Here is a 25,903-nt window from a genome sequence, read left to right as displayed (position 1 = left end):
AGGGGCGGGACATATCTGAGAAATAAAACTGAACCACTGACCAATTATAAGGGAGGAGATCGGCCGACCAATCAGATCAGACTTGGCACATGTGGGGACCCTTTTTTGCTTTTTTTGCTCTTCATGGGGGATTCAGAGCGTTAGACACACAGGCAGATGAGAGAGCCTGCATGGACCAGCAGAACATAAAAACAGACACTTTTTTCAAACATTAGAGATTGTGAACATACCTTATGAGATACATAAAATATGAACCCAAAAATGGCATAATATGGGACCTTTAAGGAAATGTTAATCAATAAACGACTCACAGGACGTGTAGCAGCTAATACTTTCCAGTCATTGTTCCAGTGATCGCATTAGATGGATATGATAAATAGGCCTTCTATTTTCATTGAATATAAGAGCACAACAAATCTTTGTTTGCAGCAGTCCTGTACCGCTGCATCAGAAAATCAGGTCCAATATAACATATGTCCTCAGCTATGTACATTTATTGAATTAAACAGTAGACAAGAATAAATGGTTACTGTGTGGTGAATAGATGAGTAAACAGTTAAAGTGCTCTGACTGCATGAATACATACTTATTGCAGGGACTGAAGGAGGAAACAGAAATGTGCATTTCCTCATTAAATAAATGTGAGATATACATTAACTCAACAAATAAAGTAATAGTAAAAGTGCAATGGATATGTGAATGAATGAGGAGATGAATAGTTCTACATTGAGTGGATAGTTATGGACTATTTAGCAGCAGTGAGTTCAGTGCTGCAGGTCATAAAGTGTCTTGTTTGGTAGAGCAGAGATACAGGTTCAGTAGTTTGTCTGCAGCTTTGAGAAAGAAGCTGTTTTTTAGCCTGTTTGCACGAGTGTGTGTGTGTGTGTGTGTGTGTGTGTGTGTGTGTGTGTGTGTGTGTGTGTGCACAAGTTTATTTAAAGAAGAAACTTAGAGCTGTTTAAAATCTGACCTTAAAATACATAAAGAAACAAACTTTGATAAGAAGTAGATTTTATAGGTTATCATCAACAGCTGCCAAATATCTTCCACGAGTTTCTCAACTTTCGACCCTCATGGCCACAACCCGAGGCTGCCTGTTTTCAGTGGATTACAGGCCTGTTTTGCTCTCTTCGTCCAATGACTTACATCTGGAGACACAACATTGTTCCTTTAGAGAAAAAAGCAGCTGTTAACCAGATAACCTGCTGTTTGTCTCAAGTATAGAACAGTACAGTGAGTGTAAACAAGTCAGTGGAGCATTTACTGCATCCAGACAGAGGAGACAGCTCCTGAGGTGGACGGTCTCTTTAATTTTCACTTTCATGAGGAGAAGAGTTGCTCCACTCGTCTTTTGAACATATCCAACATAACACCGATTAATATCCTTGCCATCTCTACAAACATCTGACACGAGGGCTCATCATCAGTCACAAAACGCCTTTCATTTTCTCCAAAGCAGATTTGACGTTATACGCTCCCGTAGAAGACAAATGGATTATTCACGTTATCAGGGAAGATGACGACACAACCCTTGATTGTTTTTCAATGCTGCTTTGGCGCTGTATCACATTTGTTAAAGTCAGGAGTATAGGGGTAACTGTTGTCCTGGTAACAGGCTCCAATCTCTTGATGTAAGAGTTTTGTGAAATGTCAATGGAGGATTGGAACCGGGAGATTTTCTTCTGGAACCGAAGCTGCCCAGAAGCGAGCACTGTTGAGCTCTTCTCCCAACACGCATCAGATCATCTGCATGATTTGTAAAATAAACTGTGGGTTTTTAAAACGCTGCACCAAAGTTACATCCTTGAAAAATGGCATCAGGACTCCAGTATAATAGTTATCTAGCACTAAAAATGCTCCTGAGCAATCACAGTGGTAATTCATACATGCATGCATCTTCTCAGTATATCATGATGTGCTCAGGTTCCTGACTCTTCTCAGGGCGCTGACTCATCGTTGGACTTTGTGAGATCTGGTTGGCTGGCCTGCATTGTCTTAGCATAGACAAAACCATTGGCGCGTCCTTATTGATAATTCTGCTTCCCTCGTACCTGTGGGACTGTGTTCATGTGGAAAGTGCGCTCTGCTCTGCAACATCACAGAAGGTGTGTTTTGTGTTCCGTCTTGAAACGTGGAAAAATGAGTTACAGCTACGCTACGATCAGTGTATGTGGGCAGCTGGTCTCTTTAAATCTTTTTAAAAAGTCGACTGAAGGTGTCGGAGGAAGACGCATCAGGACGTAGATGCTTTGACTGAAGACATTTTCTATGTAATTCTGGTTCTGCTGATCTGTGTCAGCATATAGATAGATAGATAGATAGATAGATAGATAGATAGATAGATAGATAGATAGATAGATAGATAGATAGATAGATAGATAGATACCGTAAATTCCGTACTATTGAGCGCACCTGGATATAAGCCGCACCGGCTAAAAATAAGTAAATAAATGTATTTGTACATATATAAGCCGCACTTGATTATAAGCCGCAGGTGTCCACGCTATAACAAGAGGTATTTACACAGACGTAGGCTACCGGTAACATCCGCAAATACTGTAGCGTCCGTACGGACGTTAAAGGAGCGTTCAAATATTAATAACTTTTAATAACCCGATCAATGTCGGCCGTGACCACGCCGTTTACAGCAGAGAGCAACACATAACTTGCCGTAACAATCCAACTCTCTCCCCCAGCGTTCTCTCATACAGCCACTCGACACGTTCTCGCTGGTGCATTCACTGACTCTCCACATAATCGGAATTATGAACACATTATCAACTACTGACTTTACAACATGAACCGTTACAATACGAAGCCTAGCCGACGGTGTCTGTAACACGGCTGATGAAAAAGATGACCGTAATATATTTCACAAGAAAAAGTCCATCCATTCACTGCCTCAGAATGACTTCATTACTCACTTCCTCAGTCTCTGTTGTCGCTGTCAGTGTCATCTTAACGTGCAGCAGCTCTGTTAGCTTCTTTGACAGCCAGGTCGATCGCCTTTAACTTGAAAGCTGCAGCATATGTATTTCTCCATGTGTTTTCCATCATGAGGGTGCGTGCATGAAGCGCAAAATGACTGATATTAAGATCCGACGTGACGAAGTCAAATGTTTTTGCGGCAGAAGCTCATTGTCCCCCATAAAAAATCCATGCATTAGCCGCACCGGAGTAGAAGCCGCAGTGCTCGAAGTGTGAGAAAAAAGTAGCGGCTTATAGTCCGGAATTTACGGTAGATAGATAGTTTGATAGATAGTTTGATAGATTGATAGATGGATGTTGTTTCAGCTATAAAGCACAAGATGGCAGTACACTTCTAGATTCACTTTCCCAGTACCCAGCTCATCATCATAATTGGAAAGTTACCAAGAGAATAGCTGAACAGAGCTGACAAATGTTGAAGCGGCGCCCATACATGTTGAGAGAGGGAGAGAAAAAAAAACGATTACCGAGAGGAAAATATGCTCTCCAGAGTCGGTGCATTGCGTTCCCTCCAAACTCTATTAACGTACCAAGTCTGTTTTTGTTCCCTTCTGTCACTGCAGTATTGATGTGTGCAACTTGATGAGGTTGCCTTATGACAAGTGTTGTGTTTCTCTCAGCGCTTTCCTCCTCTCTCTCTCCCCCCCTCCCCCTCCCCCCCCCTCCCTCCCCCCGGTCCTCTCAGCACTCCAAGGCCACCTCAGCCCAGACTCAATGGATGAACAGCACTCTGAAAAGGCTGTGGCTGTACTCATCCACAAACCTCCCTCGCTCTGCTCCCCGCTCTGCCTCCAAGGCTCAGCTCTTAGACTGGCATATTGAATTCCGAGTGAGGGGTTTCAAAGCAGACAATGACAAAATCCACAACTGTACCCTGCATTATAGGCTGATCCATTGAACTGTGTGTGCCCTTTTCAACCAAACTCCTGTGTGGACTCCTGCAAACATTTAGCGGCGCTGAAAGCATTTTCCTATTGTGTGGCATTTGAATGGTCATTTTGAAATGTACCTCTTTAGCTTTGCTGCGTGTTCGGCGGGGCAGATTGGGTGAGCGTGACTCTGCTCAGACACCGTCGCTCCATGTGTTTTAGGTGGTGAACGGCCCCATGGATGTGGTCAAGAGTATCGACCGGATGGTGACCAGCCTGAGTCCTCGCTTGATGGCAGAGACTGACCGCCTGGCCATTCACAGCCCCAACATTAGTGAGTCACACACACACACACACACACACACACACACACACACACACACACATGTGAAACAAATATAGCAGAGATATTTGTGTGATAAGTTGAGGATCCATCAGGGAGGTTTTCTGGAGGACTGGCTGCAAAATGTACCTAGTCTATTAGCTGTTATTTTTTCAGTACACGATCGCCATCTAAGATACTTTATAAATTCACATAGCTGAAGTAGTGTGAGTGGCGTCTGGTACAGAGAGAAGTCCGCTGTTACGTGTGTCGATTGTGTCTCGTCATTTCAAATTAAGGTTAAAAAGATTAGTCGTGATTCCAAAGTGTTGAGCTTGGAATCTCTGTAGTATCGTGAAGCGTCAGCAGCTGGAGAGCAGAGGAGGCTGCTTGTGTAATAAGCAGGCGTTATCATGGCAGGGGAAGCATTTTAGCTTCCCAAGACAGAAAATGAAAGAAAAAAATATCATATATGTGCAAATATTCCAACACGGCAGAGAACGGCACAAGCAACATGATGCAGCGTTTAATCAGCAGCACAATTAGAGGCTCAAATCACCTCCAGACTCTCTCAAAATCAATCCTGAGACAATGGTATCGTGAATCGTTACATCCCTATTTAAAATATATCATGTAAATATAAGCTGAAGTATTAAATCAGGGGGCTTTGTAAGCCTTCAGTGTAGGGACGGTACAGTAGATCAGAAAGAGAGAAAGTGAGCGATGACATGCGGGACAGGAGCCATAGGTCGGACTCGAACTTAGGGCCGTCCACTTTGGAGGACGATCACCTTCTTACATGGGGCGCGCCCATTAACCACTAGGTTACAGGCGCCCGACATTTGACATTTTTACTCCATTTGAGTCAAGTTAACAGAAGACAAACACAGAAGTTTCTTGTTTCCAATGTTTCATTCCTCATAGTTCAGTTGGTTTTAAGGTTGGACTCTTGGTGAAAGCTCGTCCTTATGGTTACTGTTTGTGTAAGCAAAGCTTTACAAAGCCCGTGAAGTGAGACGCAGCTAACAAGAGAGCTAAGGTTTCTTCCCTCAACTACCTACTGAACCACCTCGTCAGGTGTGTGATAAAGACTTCTCATCGTATACACAATGACAGACTATCTGTTTCTACCATCTCACGAGACACGAGACCATTTTTTGATTTGTATTAGATCAAATGAAATCATACCAAACCAATCACATCATCCCTGAATGGGATCGCAGCTACAGAGCATCAGATCGTCTCATGAAGGACGGACTCACATCCTTAACCTTTAACAAAGTGATAGATGAGTCACACGTATTAGTCAGAGAAAATTATATTATTAACCCAACACTATAGAGAAGAGTATAGCAACAATTCAGGACTGTTAGTGGGTGTGTGTGTCTCTCTCTCTCTCTCCGTCTTACCACATCGTGAACTTTCCATCACGTATTGTGAGGATTTGCTCTTGGAACATCTTAAAGATTAAAACGTTTCTTCACTGGCTTTGTGCTCGAGGTGGCAAGACAAAAAAAAAAAAAAAGTAGATTCCTCAGATAAAATAAAAGCACCTCCTTCTTACAGTTGTGCAGACGCGTGATCAAGTTGCCATGGTAACACAGTTCCAGCGCAGGTTAATCAATGTTGATTGAATTCCAGGCAACAGTTGCTCTTGTTCTAACATTGAGGCGCTTCAGAAGTGACTGAATGAAAAAGCCGAGCAGGAATGAGAGAGAATGTTTTTACATACATCTGAGAGAACATACATTCACACTTTGGTCTCATCTTTGTATTGAACTCTCACATATTTGACACGGTCCAGTACATTGCATCTGATTAGAATAACACCAACCCACCTTAAGAGAAAAAAATCTATTACACATCTTAATTCAGAGACTCTGAACAGGAACTCTAACCCTCCCTCGGTGTTGTCCTGTGTTTCTCAGAGCTGGAGGTGCAGCAGCAGAGGCTGCATGAAGGATCCAAAGGTTCCAGCTTCTGTGGGCCCGAGACGGACAAACACACCAACGTAGACTGCATTTCAGTCCCACATCACAAGATACAGGATCTCCATAACAACGGTTGGAAAAAGCTTCGAGATCCAATCATTTCGAGCATTAACTTATTCAGACTTTACCTGGCGTAACTCTAAGTGTTTTCAAATGGACAAAAGGCTTTTTATTTACCTTGTCTTGCAATGCACTAACAGCAGACTTGTGAATGTGCATGGATTCACATACTTACGCTCCCAAGGTCTTGCAGTGAAGTGCAGATGGAGCCACATTGTTGGGTTTTGCAACAAGTATTCACGATAAACAACAAGGGATCCTAAATGAACCACATTTCTCTCTGTGTTTCATTTGACCGTCTTGTCTGGCACACGCTCAAAAGGCCTCTCTTCTTGCTGTTGTGTTGAAACCGCAGGCTTCCACCGGCTCACGTTGGTTAACACGTGGTACGGCTCTCTGCGGCCTATTTTCAATCCAGGGGAGAACATCACCATGGTTCCTACTGTCACTGACGGCAGCCAGAGGTAAGGGACAAGCAGGAGCAGAGCTGTACATCACCACTGGGTCCCAGTGTTTCATCTATAACACAACAGGCTGTCTCAGGTCAGATCAAACCTCGATTCAAAAAAAGCAACAACAACTCCTTTGAGCGTTCATCAGTCCGACATGCTTGTGAGACAGCAGAAACGTCATTTAGATGTTCATGATGCTGCCAGAACACCAATGGACCACGCAGGCAGACCTTTGGGTTCCTTTAGGTCAGCGCTGTAATAACCTCGCTACGTCTTTATCCTCTTTGCTTCCGGTGTCCTGCTGTCGGCTACACCGAATCAATTCTACACTCGTGCATTGCATTTACCAAAAAACCCCCCCCAAAAAAAACACACCACCAAGATCTCATATTTACGAGATAATGTGTGCATGTAATTAAACTGTTGCATTATGTTTTCCATTCGTCAGTAATAATAATAATAATCAACTTTATTTATAAAGCACTTTTCAAGCCAGAGAGACAAAGTGCTTCCCATAGACGACACACACACACACACACACACACACACACACACACACACACACACACACAGTAAAGGAGGATAAAAGCAGTTACTGCAAAAAACACAATAAATTAAAAGAGATCAAAAGTAAGATAAAGTATGTTCTTCTCGACTCTTCTGTTGACATGCTGAACCACTCAGCAGTGATATAAAGGCAAATATAGTTTTATTATAGCGTCTTATAGCAGACTCTGCTGCTTTGTCTGCTACTTCCACGTATCTTTGTTACTTCAAGTCTGAAGGCCCTGACACACCAAGGAGACTGCCTGTTCGGAGGTTTCATTTAATCCAGCTCTCGACAGGTTCAGGAAAAGCCCTCGAGCCTGCTGCTGTAGCATCCATGCCTTCACCCATCACTCTGTTTTCTCCTTATCTCTGCCTCTTCTTTTCTTTTTCCACGACAACTCCAACGCCATGTTCAACTTTTTATCACACCATTATTCTGGATGATCAGGCTGCGAGAGGTGACACAGAACATACGTGGCGGTCGGCTGTAATCTGTGCGGCGTGTTCTTAGAGCAACTTTTTTGGCCAAGAGGTGACGCCACAGAAGGCCTTCGTCCGTCACTAATTCTTTGCCGTCTGATTGGTGTGTCAGGACCTTTACCTCAGGAAAGCTCCCTCTCCTCACGTCACGTGGTCAGATGATGCTCCTGAAATGATCTAGATATTTCCAAGACTGCATATGTAAACTAGCACGAAGCTAACTCTGGTATCATGCATCAAATGGCAACATTTATGTTTTAAAATTGCACATGCTCCGTCTAACGTGCTCTAACATAATAGTGGGAGAAACACTGAATATGATGTTCTGTGAAAAAGTGTGTAGAGGTACTATTTTTACTGTTTTTTATTTAAATGTTCCCCAATATTTTTTTCACCTTCTCTTTATTGTTATATTTACTCCCCTCTTTTCGTGAGCTGTGATAACAGGTGAAAACATCAACATCATCACAGACACATTTTGACATCGGTCTTGGGGCAAAACATATTCAACATTTTCTTCCTTTAATAGCTCACAGGTCCATTGTTATGATGGATGAATGTGTTTCAATAAACAGGTACTTGGGCACTGTCCTGGGCTCCTCGGTCATATCCACCACAGTGCTGGGAGACGACCAGCCGGTCAGCACAGCGGTTCACTTCAAGCTCCAGCACAGATCGCAGGTCAGTACGACGCGTCCACACTAACCCCTCTCTGATATTCACACACATCCCCACCATTGTTTGCTTGAGTCCATTTCATATTTATTTTGATTTCTCACAGAATCCAACTGGCACTGTTTACGATCCAGTGTGTGCCTTCTGGGATTTTGAACTCACGTAAGAACCAATGAACACAAGCACAAAAAACGTGGGCAATTTGAAGGTCTCAGATTCCTCTTTAATACCAAACTTATCTCTCCGCTATCGTTTGGAAATAAATCTGATGAATGCAGCGAAACGTTTCGATAGGAGAATATTTTCATTCTTGACATTCCTGTGTGTATGTACAGCAGCCATGTCAGTATGTGCTTTGTGTGTCTGACTAGTCCGGAGGCAGGTGGGTGGTGGAATACGAAAGGCTGTGAGGTAGTGTCCAAACAATATGGATACACTGTGTGCTACTGCAACCACACCACCAACTTTGCATTGCTTCTTCAGGTTTATGAAGCCCAGGTAACATTCCTCCCGCTGCGATTCTCACTCTGTGTTGTGTGCGAGCTTTCATCTGCAGTTTGTGTGCTATTTACAGCCTGTGTGTGTGTGTGTGTGTGTGTGTGTGTGTGTGTGTGTGTGTGTGTGTGTGTGTGTGTGTGTGTGTGTGTGCCCGCGCGCGTGTGTGTGTCAGAGGAGCCCAGAGAACGAAAAAGCTCTGCAGGTGCTGACGTTCATCGGTTGTGGAGTGTCTCTGTGTGGCCTCCTCTTCACCTTCATCCTCTTCATCGCTGTGGGGTGAGTCACAAACATCACCGAGTGCACGCTGCGGAGCACAGAGGGTGAAAAGTATTTCATAACCCTGCAAAATTCACTTCAATATCTGGAGGTTTACAGGAGAAAAAAAAAAAAAAAAAGTGCACTGTGCTCTACAAATATGTCAACAGCAACAGAGTGAAGATTTTTTTTTCAAAAATCCTGAGAACTAATGTTAGATCTTTGCTGACGTATTCTCTTATTTGTGTGTTACTGTGTATGGATGTGTTTGTGTTTATGTGCAGTGTTCCTAAATCAGACCGAACCACTGTTCATAAGAACCTGATTGTTGCTCTGGGCGTCGCTGAGCTGCTGCTGATGTGCAGCGACTGGGCAGCTGCAAACGAGGTGGGGCTTTACAAAAGCTTCATTTATATTGTGCATGTATGTGTGTGTGTGTGTGTGTGTGTGTGTATATGTATGTATGTGTGTGTGTGTATGTGTGTGTATGTGTGTGTGCGTGTATGTGTGTGTGTGTGTATGTGTGTGTGCGTGTATGTGTGTGTGTATGTGTGTGTGCGTGTATGTGTGTGTATGTATGTGTGTGTGTGGATGTGTGTGTGTGTGTGTATGTACTGTATGTATGCATGCATATATGTAATGTATGTATGTGTGTATACACATACATACATACATTGTATATATATATATATATACACACACGCACACACACACATATATATATAAACATACACACACATATGTATTTATATACCAGTTATTGTCTGAGCATTTATTATTAGTTATTAGTACCATAAATAGCTAATAGGTCATCAACTAAGACTTTACACTCAATAACTCTTACTTACTCCTGAAGGTAGAAGTTAAACATGTTATCCAAAGATTCTCAAAGTCCCTGAAGAAAAACAAAAACAAAAAAAATTATCTGTGAGGGAAGAAAGAAAGCCAGACATGATTACTTTATAGTAGAAGGATAACGTGCCCCCTTCAAATGAAAACCACCATAGTCTTTGTTTTTTTTTTCCCCTGCAGGCAGCGTGCTTCATGGTCACCGCTCTTCTTCACCTCTTCTTCATGGCGTCCTTCTCCTGGATGCTGGTGGAGGGCCTGCTGCTCTGGAGCAAAGTCGTGTCCGTCAACATCAGCGAGGACCGCAGGATGAAGCTGTACTACATCATAGGCTGGGGTAAAATCTCATCTCCCTCCGCAGCTCAGCGTTTTAACATTTTAATAGATGAACAAAAAATGAGGACAGAAGGACAAAACTTGTGTAGGGTAGTTCAATCAGTGATGATCAAGAGTTCATGACTCGTTTATAGTGGCTGTGTCTGGAGTGTAGAGTGTCACTTTTGATCTGTGGCTCACTTCAGGTAAAAACTCCCAGAACACAGGTGAGGGGCACAACCAGTGTAGCCACAGCCCATCAGTCGGATGGGAGGGGGCTGTGCGCGTACTAATAACGTGCACCTCTCTGAGTTTAAACTTAAGGGTCTAAGGGTGAGCGCTGCGCTTGCCACAGAGCAGAAGGGGAGCGCAGAAGGGGAGCGCAGAAGGGGAGCGCACAAGGCGCCCTCGGTGAACGACACAATAGTTATAAAAATAGCGACTTTTCAGTTGGACAGTATTGTTTCTATCTGTCCACTATTCAGTAGAAAGCAGAGGCTGTGTGCTCATAAAAGTACCACACACATTCCTGCTGCTGTTTGAAACACACTTTTCACACTGGAGATTTCTCTCTGGTTTCCGCGGTGTGTCTTTAATCTGGAGCTCAGGGAAGTGAGAGACTGTTTGTTGTGATTTGATCTACAGCTGCACCCAATCATTATACATTTCAGATACAATTTTAAAGAGCAACACACCGTCCTTTTATGTATTAGACAAGGGTTCATGTCGTATCGATGAAAAATGAGGTTTGAGGTAACATCCTTTCACTGCTTCCCTTCACAGTGTTTTCTGTACCATTGATTGGTTCACGCTGATGTTACAGATTTATACTAACACTTCAACCAGGGTCATTTCAGTAAGGCTGATTAAAGGCATTTATTCAATGTGCATATTTGAACTTAGTTATTCATATATTTTCTGAACAGAAGCATTGATTATTCAATCCAGTTTGAACCTGTGACAGGAGAGACTTTTTTATATGCAGGAAACTTTCGTTTTCAATGTAATAACATGATGTTCGAAAACAAACGATCGCTCATGCTGTCTTTGTTGTTGAAGAGTGACAAAGAAAAGCTGCATCAACTTCATTTGATGTGCTCTTTTCTGTGTTTAACATTGACAGTGCAAACTTCTTCTTCTTAATGTATCTACGTATGCCATAAAATGTCCGAACAACGTGGACCATTCAAATCAAAATTTAAATGTATGTAACAGTACATTCAAACAGTCAAGCAACACAAGTAAGGACGACAGGTAAATGAGTCCCACGTGAATCTGTCCAACACTTCATACAGAAGCCTGTGGAGCCTGAAAGCTTGTTTGAAGTATTCACATCATATTCAGTCATAGCTGATGTTATCTGTGAGGTCTGGTGTAGTTGATTGAATAAGCTGGTTCAAACCCATGAGTCAATTCATCTTGATTTATTTAGTGCCAATTCATAACAAATGCTATCTCAAGACACTTGACAAAAGTGCAGGTGAGATAAAGACCCAACACAAATCCATCAGGAGCACTGAGCAACAGTTAGCAAGGACATAACTTCCTTTAAAACATCGAGCAGCCACCTGCTGACACTGTGTTGGACTTAGAACACGGGAGAGAGGGAGATGCTGGAAGAAGCAGAAGGATAGATAAGGATAAGGGTCAATGTCATTGATCCCTCAAAGGGGGAAATTTAGTTGTTACAACAGCTCAAAAACAGGAAATATAAACAGCATCGATAGCAAAAAGTAAAAAAAAAAAAACACAGCTATCAGTACGTTTAGATTAATTAAATACAGGAAGAAAAAAACACAAAAGAATTAAATAGTACGAGGCATAAACTATGGGCACTTTCACTTGTGGAAAGACAGATCACATCAGATCTATTGAAAAACAGATTGAGTACATTAGCCCACTTCCTGTCTCCTGCTTCAGGGCCCGTCCCACGACCTCTGCTGTGACCTGAGATGTTCCTCAGGCCTCTCCACACTTCCCCTGACTTCCGATGGATAAGAAAGATTCACAGCTTCAGTGTCAGTCATAGTGGTGAAAGTATGTAAAGTGGCGATTCTAGTGTCTGTTGTGGCCCTTAATTTAGGCCCCTAACCACTCTCTGCCAGATGCTTAGCAGGGCAATGAGAGTGAGTGGTGTCAGACGAGGCCCCTTTAGGGAGGTTTACTACGTCATTGCTAAATTTGCACATTTTCAGTCAATGCTGCAGTGTAGTGTTTGTCAGCCCTTTGGGGTCCCAAGCAGTTACGTGCAGGTTTAAGTGAGTTACTGTGTTCTGACTGTGTCACCATGTAAAACGTGCAGTCACATTTTAAACCTCAGTGTGCATCTGTTTCACGTTTTAACATCAGCACTGTTTGTGCATTATTTAGATGAAAACATTTGAAAAGGAAAATAACCCATGCACCAAAATGTTATTGTCTGATTTTTGAGGAACATCAATAAGCACAAAAAAAAAACGTTCTTCTTTGACATGAAAAGGATCAAAAATGTTTTTGTCTCTGCTTTAGAGTGCCTACGTTTCCTGAAGGACATCGCTATAATCTAAGCAGATGTTCAGCTTGTGTGTGTCTCCCACTTTAACGTCAACTGAGTGAGTGGAATTTACTTTAGCCTGCTTCAGCAGCTGTTAGGAATGGGATGTTTTCTCGCCTTCTTTCTCCCAGACGGGTGATAGGGAGAGACGGAGAGTTCATGTGGGGACACAGTGAGGAGTGCACGGGGAGGCAGCTTCACCTGACTGCTGCGCTGCAATAATAACTCCATTTGCCCTTCTGGGACATGTGACTATCAAAAAGCTGTTATATAAAATCATGTTATCATGAAATTAACAGGATAAGAAATGTTTATTATTTAGTTAAATAAAAGTACGATGCAGCTCTGATGTTCAAACAAAGCCCAACGAAGGAATGAAACAGACACAACAGATGTGTGTTGATGTATTTAGTGTTGAACACTTGTGCTACCCTGATTCTATATTTAATCAGTTTCAGTCTTCACCATTAATTATCATTTTTGGAGCCTAAACGGATATCTACAGGCTGCAGACGTTTCTACTCTGTTCGATCAATAAAGATTAAAAAATGAACAAATCAATCATGGGCACTGATACATGGATCAAAAGTTATAATGCTGGATATGGTAATGCCAGTTAATACTGTGGAAGCACAATAATAACCAGAAGCCTTTTTTTGCAACATGATTTCTTTCCAATAATATCCAAGGTGACATGTTAGCTCAACTCCAGAGAACACATCACAGCACGTCGGGCTAATGCTCAACCTCTTTTAACAACTTAATGTTGATGTGTAATAAAATGTGTTTTGCACTATATCCGACCTGGACCAGCTCATGAGATTATAAGAAGATATCTGAAACAGCAAACTATGATCATTTTCATATTGTGGGCCGTAAGAGTCTGTTAGACTCTTGTTCGGACATTTTCACACATGCATGTTGAAAATCAGCAGCACACCAGTGACTCTCTCAAACAAATCTGATTGGTTGAAAAAATATCTCAAATTCAGGTCTCGATTTGCCATGAAGGAGACGGTGGTCGGTCCTCAGACTAGAATGATGCATGAGAGCTGCTGCAGCACATCATACTCACCTGAAACTCAAGAAACCGGGCACAGAAATAATGAGGATCTATGACAAACTATAAGAATAACTCAGGTTCTTTTTGTCACACGCTGACTTTACTAACTTTCTGTGTGTCCTTGGTGTATCTTTTAATAGCTGAAAGCATCTGGTCTCCTCAACTTAAAAAAAAAAGTATGTTTTCATATTTACCCTGCCAAGCTCTGAAGGGGAAAACACTAATTTGGATAAAGTCCTAAAGGCACAAAGTACACTTCAAATTGTGTCAATGTGTTAAACAAAAAACATTATGTGCTTGATTTAAGGTTTTTTGTGATGCAACCTTAACCCAGTTTTTTTTTTTTATTTAACTAAAGATCCAGCAGCTGCTTCTGTTCCATTTTCCAAATCCTCGTGTGGTTTTGTGTTATGTCGCACAAAGGGCTGAGAACAGTGTGTGAATAAGCGTCCTAACATTCAGGTGTTCCTCTCGGCTCAGACGGGCTGCATGTTCCCCTGCAGACTAAATAGAAAAGAGAAGCGAACAGACTAAATAGCTGATGGTCTATTCAGGCTGCAGCCATTGTTCCATAAATATGTCTTCTATTTCATTTCTTCTACATTTGTTGCCACGGCGATACCACTGTATGTTTGACTTTTATCAATATTGTTTTGCAGGACTACCTGTTCTGATAGTCGGTGTAACGCTGGCAATATCAGTGGACGAGTACAAGGCGGACGGTCACTGCTGGCTCAGTGTGAAGACTAACACCATCTGGGCCTTCGTGGGACCTGTTATATTTGTGTTGGCGGTATGTCATCTCATACTGCTTCATCTCTCTTTGACATTTTTGAATCTTAAACATTTTGAAAATAAAATGAAACTGTAAGGACAGTAATAGAGCCTCAGCAGTATAAGACACTTCTTCCCCCAAAAACAATCCTTTAAAGTCTGTAACCTGCAGCTGTATGTTACTGTGTATGAGGGTCAATACTGAGATCTTTCCAGCTCACTTATCTCCTAGTCAGTCATCCAGAAATGTAATTTTATTTCTACAGACGAGTCTGATGAGTGTGATGCAAAAAGCGTCATGTTGCATCACATGAAGAAAACTTCCAAGCAAAGAAAAACATGTTTTTCTCATCTCAGGGAAAAATGAGGGTTGGATTCACGACCATTCAACACTACTACCATGTTTTCTAATGATACACAGCTTCATGCAAATGAGTGAAGTATCCCTTTAATAATCAAGTTTCATCCAGTGTCTGTCAATTTCAATCCAGTCCTGCAAAAAGGTATAATCACAAGAATGTTAGGAAAAACAGCGAGGAAACGATGAATAAAGCAGACAGACCACTAGGTTTTTAAAACTCTAGACATCAGCGAGGCTGCTCAGGGGTGGAACCAATGACATTACAAACAGGCAGTAACCCCACTGGTGCTGTCTGCTGCTGACTGTATGTTGAGACCCCCCTTGGCAGTGGTAGGGGGGCCCTCTCTGCTCTGATAAAATATTGTGTATTGATATCCTCAAAAAAAAAAAAAGAGACAAACTTCATCCGTGAGATTCTACTAAATAACAAAAATTCATGTTCAATTTGGCCCAAAGTGTTTCCCTTGAGACAACAGCGGGCGCACCGTCTGCGCCCACATTCGCTCCGCTACATGCTCCAGCCCCATCAAGTGGTGGGTAGCTGTGGTGCAGTTCGAGCACAACAGGTGATCGGCCATGATGGTCAAAATGTGAAAAATGGAGTGGGTGAAGACATTTACCAATTGACTTGACTCAGGAGCAAATCCTTCGTTTTTACCCAACCAACAAAACAAAACCTTGTTAACACTTTTCTGCAACTGCACAACTTTAGACCTTGAGAGTATTATCTAAAAATCTAAAATGTGTGTTTTATTTAGTTATACACAAGCAAGTGAAAAACATTGCAACCAGTCATTGAAGTATGTTTTATTTTATTTTTTTCGAAACTCTATTTATCCCCGTGGGGCAATTAGCGCACCAAGCGTTCGACCACACCACCCTGACAGAGCAGGGGGAGCAATTCAGGGTTAAGTGTCTTGCCCAAGGACACATCGGACATGTTGCTCGCAGGGGATCGAACCCTCGACCTTCCGGTTGAGAGACAATGACTCTACCCACTGAGCCACAGCCGCCCTATTCTGTTGTAGAATTGAATTTGAAGCAAAAAGTGAAAGATACATTTATGAGACGTGACTGCAGGAATCACATCTACTGAAGCAGTGTCAGTTCCATTTTAAACCTCAGGCCTTTAACCACTATCTCAGATCTGGATCATCTAGACGGAAGGCTCAACAACCATGACAAGATGGTTGATCACTGTGATGAGTCATCCATCCATTTTCCACCTCTTATCCGGGGCCGAGTCACGGGGCGAGCCAGCTTAGAAAAGCACGTTAGGAGTGTTGGTAGTCTAGTGGTTATGTCCCACACCTCGTGTACACAGACTATAGAGCTTATCGCAGCAGCCATGAGTTTGAATGTGACCTCGGCCCTTTGCTGCATGTTACACCCAACTCTCTCCTCCTAACAGGCTGTTCTAGCTAATAAAGGCAAAAAGGACCAAAAATAACACCCAGATCCTCCCCTCGATGCCAAAAGGGCAAAATAATACTGTGGTTCTAAACATCCAGGCGGAGATTTCAAATCTATGTTTTCTTTTCATTCTGGCCGGTAGGAATTCAAATTATAATAATTTTCATCAGCTGAACACTCTTTTCTTGTGCTGTGATTTTCTGCAGTCTGAGCAGGAGGGTGAAACTCTCCCTCCTCTCCATGTGAGCTTGAGGCCAAGTGGGTCTGCAGAGGTATGTCTCTTGTTCGCTGGAGGCCATGTTGACAGTATTGTCCTCTGCCTGCAGGTCAATGCAGTTGTGCTGTGTCGGGTTGTCATGGTGACGGTTTCCAGTGCTCGCCGCCGTACTAAGATGCTCAGTCCAAGCTCGGCATCAAAGATGCAGACCTTTGACCTCACCTGGTGAGTGGCTTCCTTACCTCTCACTCTCTGTCTCTCTCTCTCTCTCTCTCTCTCTCTCTCTCCCTCTCTCTCTCACTCTCTCTCTCCTTGTGTTTTGTGCACTCTCTTGTAGTTTTCTTCTCTCCTTCTCCTATGTGATCATTATTTCTCTCTCTCTCTCTCTCGCTCTCTCTCACACATGCACACACACACACACACACACACACACTTCTCTCTCTCTACATGTCCTGTTTGGGCCACAGTCAATAGAGGCAATGTGAGAGATTGGGAGCTGTGGGAGCTGTAAGGGCTTATCAGCTCAACACCTGCTCACAACATAACTGTGTGTGTGTGTGTGTGTGTGTGTGTGTGTGTGTGTGTGCGCGCGTACGTGCACTCCGTCTTTGAATCTGTTTTTGCAAAAGCAGCTTGGCAGTGTTCAGCTCTTGGAGACGATCAGTGTCTCTGGCATCACATGTAAGAGTGAAGGTAGAAAGATCACTGTCAACTTTCTGACATGAACTTAAAAAAAGCTTGCAAAGACAAGTTGTTGTTTTTAATGTGTGCATCCTTCAGCTCTGTAACATGGCCGTGGCAAAATGAACCCATTGTTTGTTTTTTTTCCTGTTATATCATCACATCTTAGTGAAAGACTGTTTTTCCTTTAATGGCCCGTCTCCAGATGGTACAGAATGCAGCTGCACATCTTTTCACTCGCACACAGTTTTCAGCCTCACTGCATGGGTTGATTATACAATTTAGGATCCAATTTAAAAGGATTTTATTTGCTTTTAAATCTCTAAATGGTCTTGCCCCGCCCTACCTCTCTGAGCTTCGGCACCCTTACATGCCCGCCCACTCTCTCAGGTCAGCTGATCAGCTCCTCCTGAGGGTGCAGAAATCCAAGCGGAAGCTCAGAGTGGACCATGCGCTGATCCGCTTCAGGCCGTTTCTCCGCCAGTTTTTAAATCTCGCCTTAAGACTCATCTCTTCTTTGGCCTTTGACACATAGTTGGACGTGGACTTCAGTTATCTGATTTTATCTGATGCCGCTCATGTTTAATGTATTTGTATTTAATAACCTCATGTGAGCTGTGTTGTGTTTTATTTATTCTTCTGTAAAGGACTTTGATTAACTGTGATTGTTTTAAAGTGCTTAACAACTAAAGTTGGATTGGATTAGATTGAATTCCTCTTCAAGTTAAATGACACGTCTGGCCATGTGTTTCCTTAAAAGAAACAAATTGTGAAAAAAAGACTCGAAGCATCCACCTGACTTTTTGGTTGTTGAAGTCTGTTGGCTTGAAAGGTTAAACTGATATTATGTCATTCGTGACGTGCACAAGTGGTAGAGAATGAGCAGGAGACAGGGAGGCGTGTGATTGGTTCCTCGTAGCAGGCATTGGTCAAAGTTTGTATACAGGCTTACAAACTGCTACAGGTGATGAATTGTCTTTGTTTCGTTTTCAGAGCACATGAGTTATTCATTTCTGTCAGGACTTAAAGACAATTTCATCCAAAATTGAAAAAAAAAAAAAGTACCTTAAGAAAAACACACACATTCACAGGCACGCACACACACACACGCACACCAGCACCGTACTTGTTGGTTCGCGTGTTTTCTTACTTTAAAAGAAGAAGAATATCCCAGTTATCATGCGTGATTGCCAGTCAAAGGTTGAGCAGCATACACATTTTTCTTTGTATCAAGAGTGTTCGTGTTGCTATGGCTACCAGAGGAGAGCACTAACTAATACCTAGAAATTCTTCTATGCTATGGTTTTGTATGTAAAGAACATTTGAAGCTGCACGTTACATGACAGCGGCCACATAAAGAAGGGGCTTAGAGACATTTGATAAAGCATAAAGACGTGCATGCCGAGCGTTTCTGGAAGTGTTTCTGGAACCAAGTGTTTTCTCTTCATATGTTCACATTAGTGTCTAATGTTACATCAATTCTTAGAATATCGACATCCAAATCAGTCTCTGGAAAACCGTAGCCGTAATGTAGGTCAATTAACAATTATAATTAGCTTAACGAGACTATTTCAAATGATATCTGATCAAATGAAAACATAAACATATTATTGAACCAAACTGCCTGAATGCTGAACATGGATCAAACAAATTCTGGATGTTCTTTAGAAGTCATTTGAGCTCAAACGTGTAAATGATCACATCTTGTAAAACAAAACAAGAAATGCAGAGTGTAAATACATTTAGACACTTTAAACTGCAGTAAGTGTCGACATGGTAGGCTATACAATACACCATAGACCAGGACGACCACTGTGGACCCGCACTGTCCTTAACACTGTGCACAGCAACACGCACTAATAATAATAATAATAATAATAATAACTAGACAATTCCCGCAGAAATTGTGAGGGTGGTTGCCGTGTGTGCGTGAGTGTCTGTGTGTGCGTGCATGTGTGGGACAGCAGTAAGAATGGTGCCATCTAACAGCTAAGACAGAACTCTGTCCCACTCTAAACACTAACTCTGATAAGCTGCTCACTGATTGGTTGACATTCAGCTTTGATCTGCCAGAACATTCCATCAATGTATTTGAATGGGCTTACCACTGCTCGCAAAACCTCAAATATCTTAAAAACTAAACATGATATCACAGATCCGTTTGGACTGTGAGCGACAGAACAAATAGGCGCACGTTTTGATATATTTTATTTGTATTTCACATTCAGACTGGGACCACAGTCGCAATTTTAAAACATGAGTGAAAACTGTGAAATTCTGGAGGTCAGTTAGAGTGAGAGCCCAATGTGTGTGTATGTGGTGCGTGACTGTCAAACAAATGTCTCTCCTGGGAGACTGAAACATTTTATGTCTTTATTTTTTGCTTTATGAGTGAGAGGAGACTCAGAGCTTTCTTTTGATGTATTTTGTTTATATGTGCGAGCAACAATGACGTCAGGATGGCGATTTACAAATATGTTTCCAAAACTGAAGTTTTTGGCAGTTACACTCTAGGATTTCAAATTTTGCCATCTACTTTGAATGGGGCACATTTTGGCCTAATTTTTGTCACTTAAACTTGATTTGTGTCCAAACCGTGTGTCCGAGGTTTCCACAAAGTAATGGCACACTTTTTGGGGCCGAGCCGGTCGTTTTGATACCTTTCTTGTGCGTGTGGCGCAAATGCTGTGGGAGGAGTAGCGCGGCCCGTTTTGAGGATATAATAAGGCGAAGAATAACTAGAAAAATTGCATTTCCCTGCGGAAAATGCGTGTGAATGCTTCACATGCATTCACTCGCCAAGAAAAAGCTGAACAGTATGATAGCTGAACGGTGAAAGTAGCACAAATTGTTGAAGATTAGTGTCGTTCGCAGGAGCTGGGGATCGAACACTCAACCTTGTGAGTGAGGGGCGACGACTCTACCAACTAAGCTAAAGCTGAAGCAGATGAAACAGCAGGAAAAATACCATAAGGAGAAGAAGAGGTGGAAAAGTTGAAACGTTTCCCATTCATTTGAATGGGGCAGAATTTGGTGGAAAAAGTGAAATAACTTAAAAAGTAAAAGTGGTACAAACGTGAAAAGTCATAGCCATAATTAGCAGAAAAAGCTGAGCAGAATGATAGTTGAACGGTGAAAGCAGCACTAATGGTTGAAGAGTAGTGTTGCTCGCAGGAGCTGGGGATCAATCCCTCAACCTTGTGATTGACAGGCGACAACTCTACCAACTGAGCCACAGCCGAAGCAGATGAAATAGCAGGAAATATACCATAAGCAGAAGAAGAGGTGGAAAAGTTGAAACGTTTCCCATTCATTTGAATGGGGCAGAATTTGGTGGAAAAAGTGAAATAACTTAAAAAGTAAAAGTGGTACAAACGTGAAAAGTCATAGCACACATGAGCAGAAAAAGCTGAACAGAATGATAGTTGAACAGTGAAAGTAGCACAAACGGCTGAAAGGGTAGTGTTGCTCGGAGGAACCGGGGATTGAACACTCAACCTTCTGAGTGAAGGGTGACGACTCTACCAACTGAGCCACAGCCGAAGCAGATGAAATAGCAGGAAAAATACCATAACCAGAAGAAGAGGTGGAAAAGTTGAAACGTTTCCCATTCATTTGAATGGGGCAGAATTTGGTGGAAAAAGTGAAATAACTTCAAAAGTAAAAGTGGTACAAACGTGAAAAGTCATAGCACACATGAGCAGAAAAAGCTGAACAGTATGATAGTTGAACGGTGAAAGTAGCACAAACTGTTGAAGATTTGTGTTGTTCGCAGGAGCTGGGGATCGAACTCTCATCCTTCTGAGTGAAAGGCGAAGAGTCACAAACGGAGCCACAGCCAAAGCTGAAGATACAGCAGAAAAAAAACAATAAGCAGAAGAAGAGGTTGAATAGTTGAAACGTTTCCCATTCATTTGAATGGGGCAGAATTTGGTGGAAAAAGTGAAATAACTTAAAAAGTAAAAGTGGTACAAACGTGAAAAGTCATAGCACACATGAGCAGAAAAAGCTGAACAGTATGATAGTTGAATGGTGAACGTAACACAAATGTTTGAAGAGTAGTTTTAATCGCAGGAGCTGGGGATCGAACACTCAACCTTCTGAGTGAAACATTTCCCATTCATTTCTATGGGGCAGAATTTTGTGGAAAAAGTGAAATAACTTAAAAAGTAAAAGTGGTACAAACGTGAAAAGTCATAGCACACTTGAGCAGAAAAAGCTGAACAGTATGATAGTTGAACAGTGAAAGTAGGACAAACGGTTGAAGAGTAGAAGCGAAGCACGGAAGTGGAATAATAATAATAATAATAATAATAATAATAATAAAGATTTGGATATCAATAGTGTGAATGCTGTGAAGCATTCACACTAATAATAATATCGACAATAGTAGTAGTGTGTTTGCCTTTCAGGCAACCACCCTAAAAAGTGGAAGAAGAGGAAATAGCAGAAGAAAAGTAGAAGAAGACAAACAGTAGTAAAAGTACAACAAGAAGCAGAAGAAGTAAAAGTATCTGCAGAAGAACAAGAAATAGTAATAGAAGATGTAGAAAAAGCAGAAATACAAGAAGCAGAAGAAGAGGAAGAAATAGCAGAAAAAAACTGTAGCAAAACTAAAGCAAGAAGCAGAAGAAGTAAAAGTATCTGCAGAAGAACAAGAAATAGTAATAGAAGAAGAAGATGTAGTAAAAGCAGAAATACAAGAAGCAGAAGAAGAGGAAATAGCAGAAAAAGACAGTAGCAAAACTAAAGCAAGAAGCAGAAGAAGTAAAAGTATCTGCAGAAGAAGAAAATGTAGCAAAAGCAGAAATACAAGAAGCAGAAGAAGAGGAAATAGCAGAAAAAGACAGTAGCAAAACTAAAACAAGAAGCAGAAAAAGTAAAAGTATCTGCAGAAGAACAAGAAATAGTAATAGAAGATGTAGCAAAAGCAGAAATACAAGAAGCAGAAGAAGAGGAAATAGCAGAAAAAACAGTAGTAAAAGGAGAAAAGGAAGTAGAAAAAAGTCAATGAAAAAGTAAAGCATTTACAGTATAATCAAGAGTAGCAGCTTCCACTGGAAACATCTCCCTATTCAGTGCTTATTTTAAGGGGTAAAATGAAGAGTTGGTGGCTGAATGATGATTTTATGAGCAAGAGGAGAGGTAGCTGAACGCGTTGATGTAATTTTTATGTCTGGGACCCAAGAAATGTTGGAACTACAGCGATGTAAAAACTTAGGTCAATTTTGCTTTCATTTGACATTTGTCGTTTCTTTTAACATTATCGCAGATGGACAGTTTTTTGGACCACCTGCCGCTTTGAAGCTCACAGTGTCCAAACCGTAGCTCCGTTTGTCCTGAAATCTTAATGTGAGTGAGAGGACAAGTTTTCCTACGTTTTGAGGGTAAATTTAGTCATGTGGTGTGAAAATTGTGGTCGCTAGAGCAATTTGTTCGGGAGATTTTGAAAGAATCTCACAACTCAGCCGCACTCTAACGATGATGTCACTCACTCTGGCTTTGAAAATCCCACCACATACACACCCATTCAAAAACGTGGAAGACAGCAAAAAACATCACCAAACATTTGGAGGTATAGTTTAAAAAGTATACAAGATAGCAAAACAATGTAAATGTAGTAAAAGTAGCAGAAAAACGTGTGAACGTTTTAAAGTAAAAATGAAGTCTCTACGTGGAACACAGCAAAAGTTATAAGGCTGAGAAGAAGGTGGAACAGCGGAAAAAAATCCCATTCATTTCAATGGGGAAAAAAATTGTGAAAATTTGTGAAAAAAGTGAAATAACTTAAAAAGTAAAAGTAGTACAACGTGAAAAGTCATAGCCATAATGAGCAGAAACAGCTGAACAGTATGATAGTTGAACGGTGAAAGTAGCAGAAACGGTTGAAGAGCAGCGAAAAACGTACGGAAGTGTCGGAATAAGTATAATAAAGAACTGGATAACAATAGTGTGAATGCTTTGAAGCATTCACACTAATAATATCGACAATAGTAGTAGTGTGGTTTGCCTTTCAGGCAACCACCCTAATAATAATAATAATAATAAGATGACAGCAGCCTTAAAATAATGACATAATTTCAGTGAGTCGGTGGTCTTTTGTATTGACAAAGAGTGACACAGATACCAACAATGTAACAGTCAGGTTTTTTATTTCATTTCTGCACAAATCTCACATAAGGACTATTTCACAATAATGGATCAAACACGTCATTTTAAATCATCTCAAATTCTTATTCGTTGTTGGAAGGCACTTGTGACCCCCCTTCCAGTGTTTTGATTCCAACTTTGGGAACCACTGACATACACCAAATATAACTTGTATTTTGAAATCGGTCTACATAAAGCTTTGTGAAAAATAAAGATTATTGAAAAAGTATTGCTGCGATAGATGAGGACAGTTTGACGCTGAGGTGCGCTGAGGAAAGTTATGCTGTCTTGATTCAAAACTTGTGATTGATCTCTTTTCTAATCTCCCTTTTTTTCACATAGCTTTATGTTTGAGCCAGTTTGAATTATTGTTATGCTATTTCTATTGTATGACTTTTTGTCCCCGCACTGTATGAACTGCTTTGTCGAGTTTTAGTCTGCTGTCGTTTTTTGTTTGTTTGATGATGATGGAAGAATCTGTTTTGTGTATCTTTTGTGTTCTATGTCATCAAAGACAAGAAAAAAAACATGTACAATGTGAATGAGAGGGAAATGTTCCCACTACAGGTGGTGTTGATGGGTTTTTGAAAAATAATATTCAGAATTATTCATTCATAAAAAAACAAACATGCAGTTTGGGAACTGGAGGTTGTGAGAATGTTTCTTAATAGCACAGTGTAAACCAGAATTGTCCTCTGTGATTAACAGTGATGGGAAGAACAGCCTTATAAATACCAGTGTTACTTTTTTCCGTTACATTAATCTAATTGTTTGCTCTTCCCATCATTATAACACCGTTATGAATAAAGGCCATGCAGCCGTTACTATGACAGACCCACGACATCTCTGAGCTGAGCTGCAAAGATATGTCTTTCTGTTCTTCTTGAGTGCAGACACAAGACAATCACATATATGATGATGATGATTGGCCGAGGTAGAGAAAAATGTCACGGTAAGCCAATCAGAGGTTTAGTTGGGTGGGTGTTGTTTACACAAATTAAAAGCATGCATAGTCGGACACACACACAAAGAGAGTCGACAGGAATGGCAGTGCTGCCGAATCTGCTTGTTGTGAGTGACTTTGTTTTTCTGTAAAGTCGCTTACATATATCATCAGTTTCTACAACCCAGACAAACACACACACACATTCACACACTCACACACTCCACCTGACAAGCTCATGTTTGCTTGCAAGATTTAAAGTCAATAACTTTGTGTACTATTAACAATATTTATAACAGATCCACAATATAAACATAGTTTTTATAATATCGACAATAATACATGACATTTGATTGGAGGCTAGTCTTCACTTTGTCCCACGACAACATTAAAATAACACACACACTGTTTCTGTTAATTATTGATTGTATTAAGTGTCCATGTCATTATAATAGATTGATCATCACTGAGCATGTATTTTAAGTTCTGTTAAAGACGGGTGGAGGTGGGGTCCAGATTCTTTGGCACATGATGTTTATGTCTGATGTTTGTTAATAAGACAGCGAGAGGCGGCCGTGGATCAGAGCGAGAGAAAGTATTTTCTCAGCCTGAAGGTCGGAGGTTCGATCCCAAGCCACATGTGGATGTGTCCTCAAGCAGAATATTTAAAGCCAAGTTGTCTTGTTGCTGCATCAACGGCATGTGAATGTGTATAAATGGGATTATTTCATATGGATGGACACTTTACATAGCAGCCTCTAACATCAGGGGGTGAATCTGTAGATGTGACCTGCCCAGTGAGAAAGTGCTTTGAGTAGCCGGAAGACGAGAAAAGAATTGTACAAGTTGTCCATTCCCAATAAGGCCCATCTTTTCTAATTGCTAAATTAGAATAAATAAAAAATCTGCGAGCATCATAAATGACATCAGCTCAGTTGAGTTGGAATTAGAAATCTTAAGGACAGATTCCCGATCAAATGAAGCCAAAATCAAACTGAAGTGAACAGAGACACCTGCTGTTATTACCTCGAATACTATGACAAAACATGAACAGTATGAAAGCATCTTGGTGTTTTCGCTATCTCGGGCATGAAATTGAACAAAATTTGGTTTCAGTGTATTAAGGACATTTTTCTGTCAGTATTTTGAAGGCTAATGTGCCATTTGGGAGGCACATAAACAAGTCAGTACACTTGGAAAAGAAGGCATTTTGGAAACTTGGATCTCTTTTCATATTCAGGTAATGTGTCCTTCAGCTAAGTACGCAGTCCATTTTGTTCTCTCATGCATTTGTTTTAGCATGATGGTTTTGCAAGAAGTCCATTCCCCCGTACATCGCTGGCTGTCTTCATTCCCTCACAAACACACTGAAAGTAGCGCCTGTGCCAGCTCGAGTCTGCTGTGTGAATTCAGGAGATTAGAGGAAAAACTCAACGTTCACATATAAAAGGGAAGAGAGGGAAGT

General features: G+C 41.3%; 1 protein-coding gene across 1 annotated transcript in view; it reads left to right on the top strand.

Annotated features, from left to right (window-relative positions):
• Positions 1-25,903, top strand: part of adgrd2 (adhesion G protein-coupled receptor D2) — a 48,667-nt gene that overhangs the window by 9,326 nt on the left and 13,438 nt on the right. Inside the window, exons 8-18 of the mRNA XM_079363678.1 lie at positions 4,080-4,191; positions 6,108-6,242; positions 6,586-6,694; positions 8,287-8,392; positions 8,493-8,548; positions 8,758-8,884; positions 9,057-9,160; positions 9,424-9,526; positions 10,172-10,325; positions 14,559-14,692; positions 16,774-16,889. Coding sequence (XP_079219804.1) covers positions 4,080-4,191; positions 6,108-6,242; positions 6,586-6,694; positions 8,287-8,392; positions 8,493-8,548; positions 8,758-8,884; positions 9,057-9,160; positions 9,424-9,526; positions 10,172-10,325; positions 14,559-14,692; positions 16,774-16,889 — 1,256 coding nt within the window. The remainder of the gene's footprint in view (positions 1-4,079; positions 4,192-6,107; positions 6,243-6,585; positions 6,695-8,286; positions 8,393-8,492; positions 8,549-8,757; positions 8,885-9,056; positions 9,161-9,423; positions 9,527-10,171; positions 10,326-14,558; positions 14,693-16,773; positions 16,890-25,903) is intronic.

Source organism: Symphodus melops, assembly GCF_947650265.1.
Source record: "Symphodus melops genome assembly, chromosome: 1".
NCBI classification, from domain to species: domain Eukaryota; kingdom Metazoa; phylum Chordata; class Actinopteri; order Labriformes; family Labridae; genus Symphodus; species Symphodus melops.
Note: the sequence above shows the minus strand (reverse complement) of the source record. Positions and strands in the feature narration are given on the sequence as shown.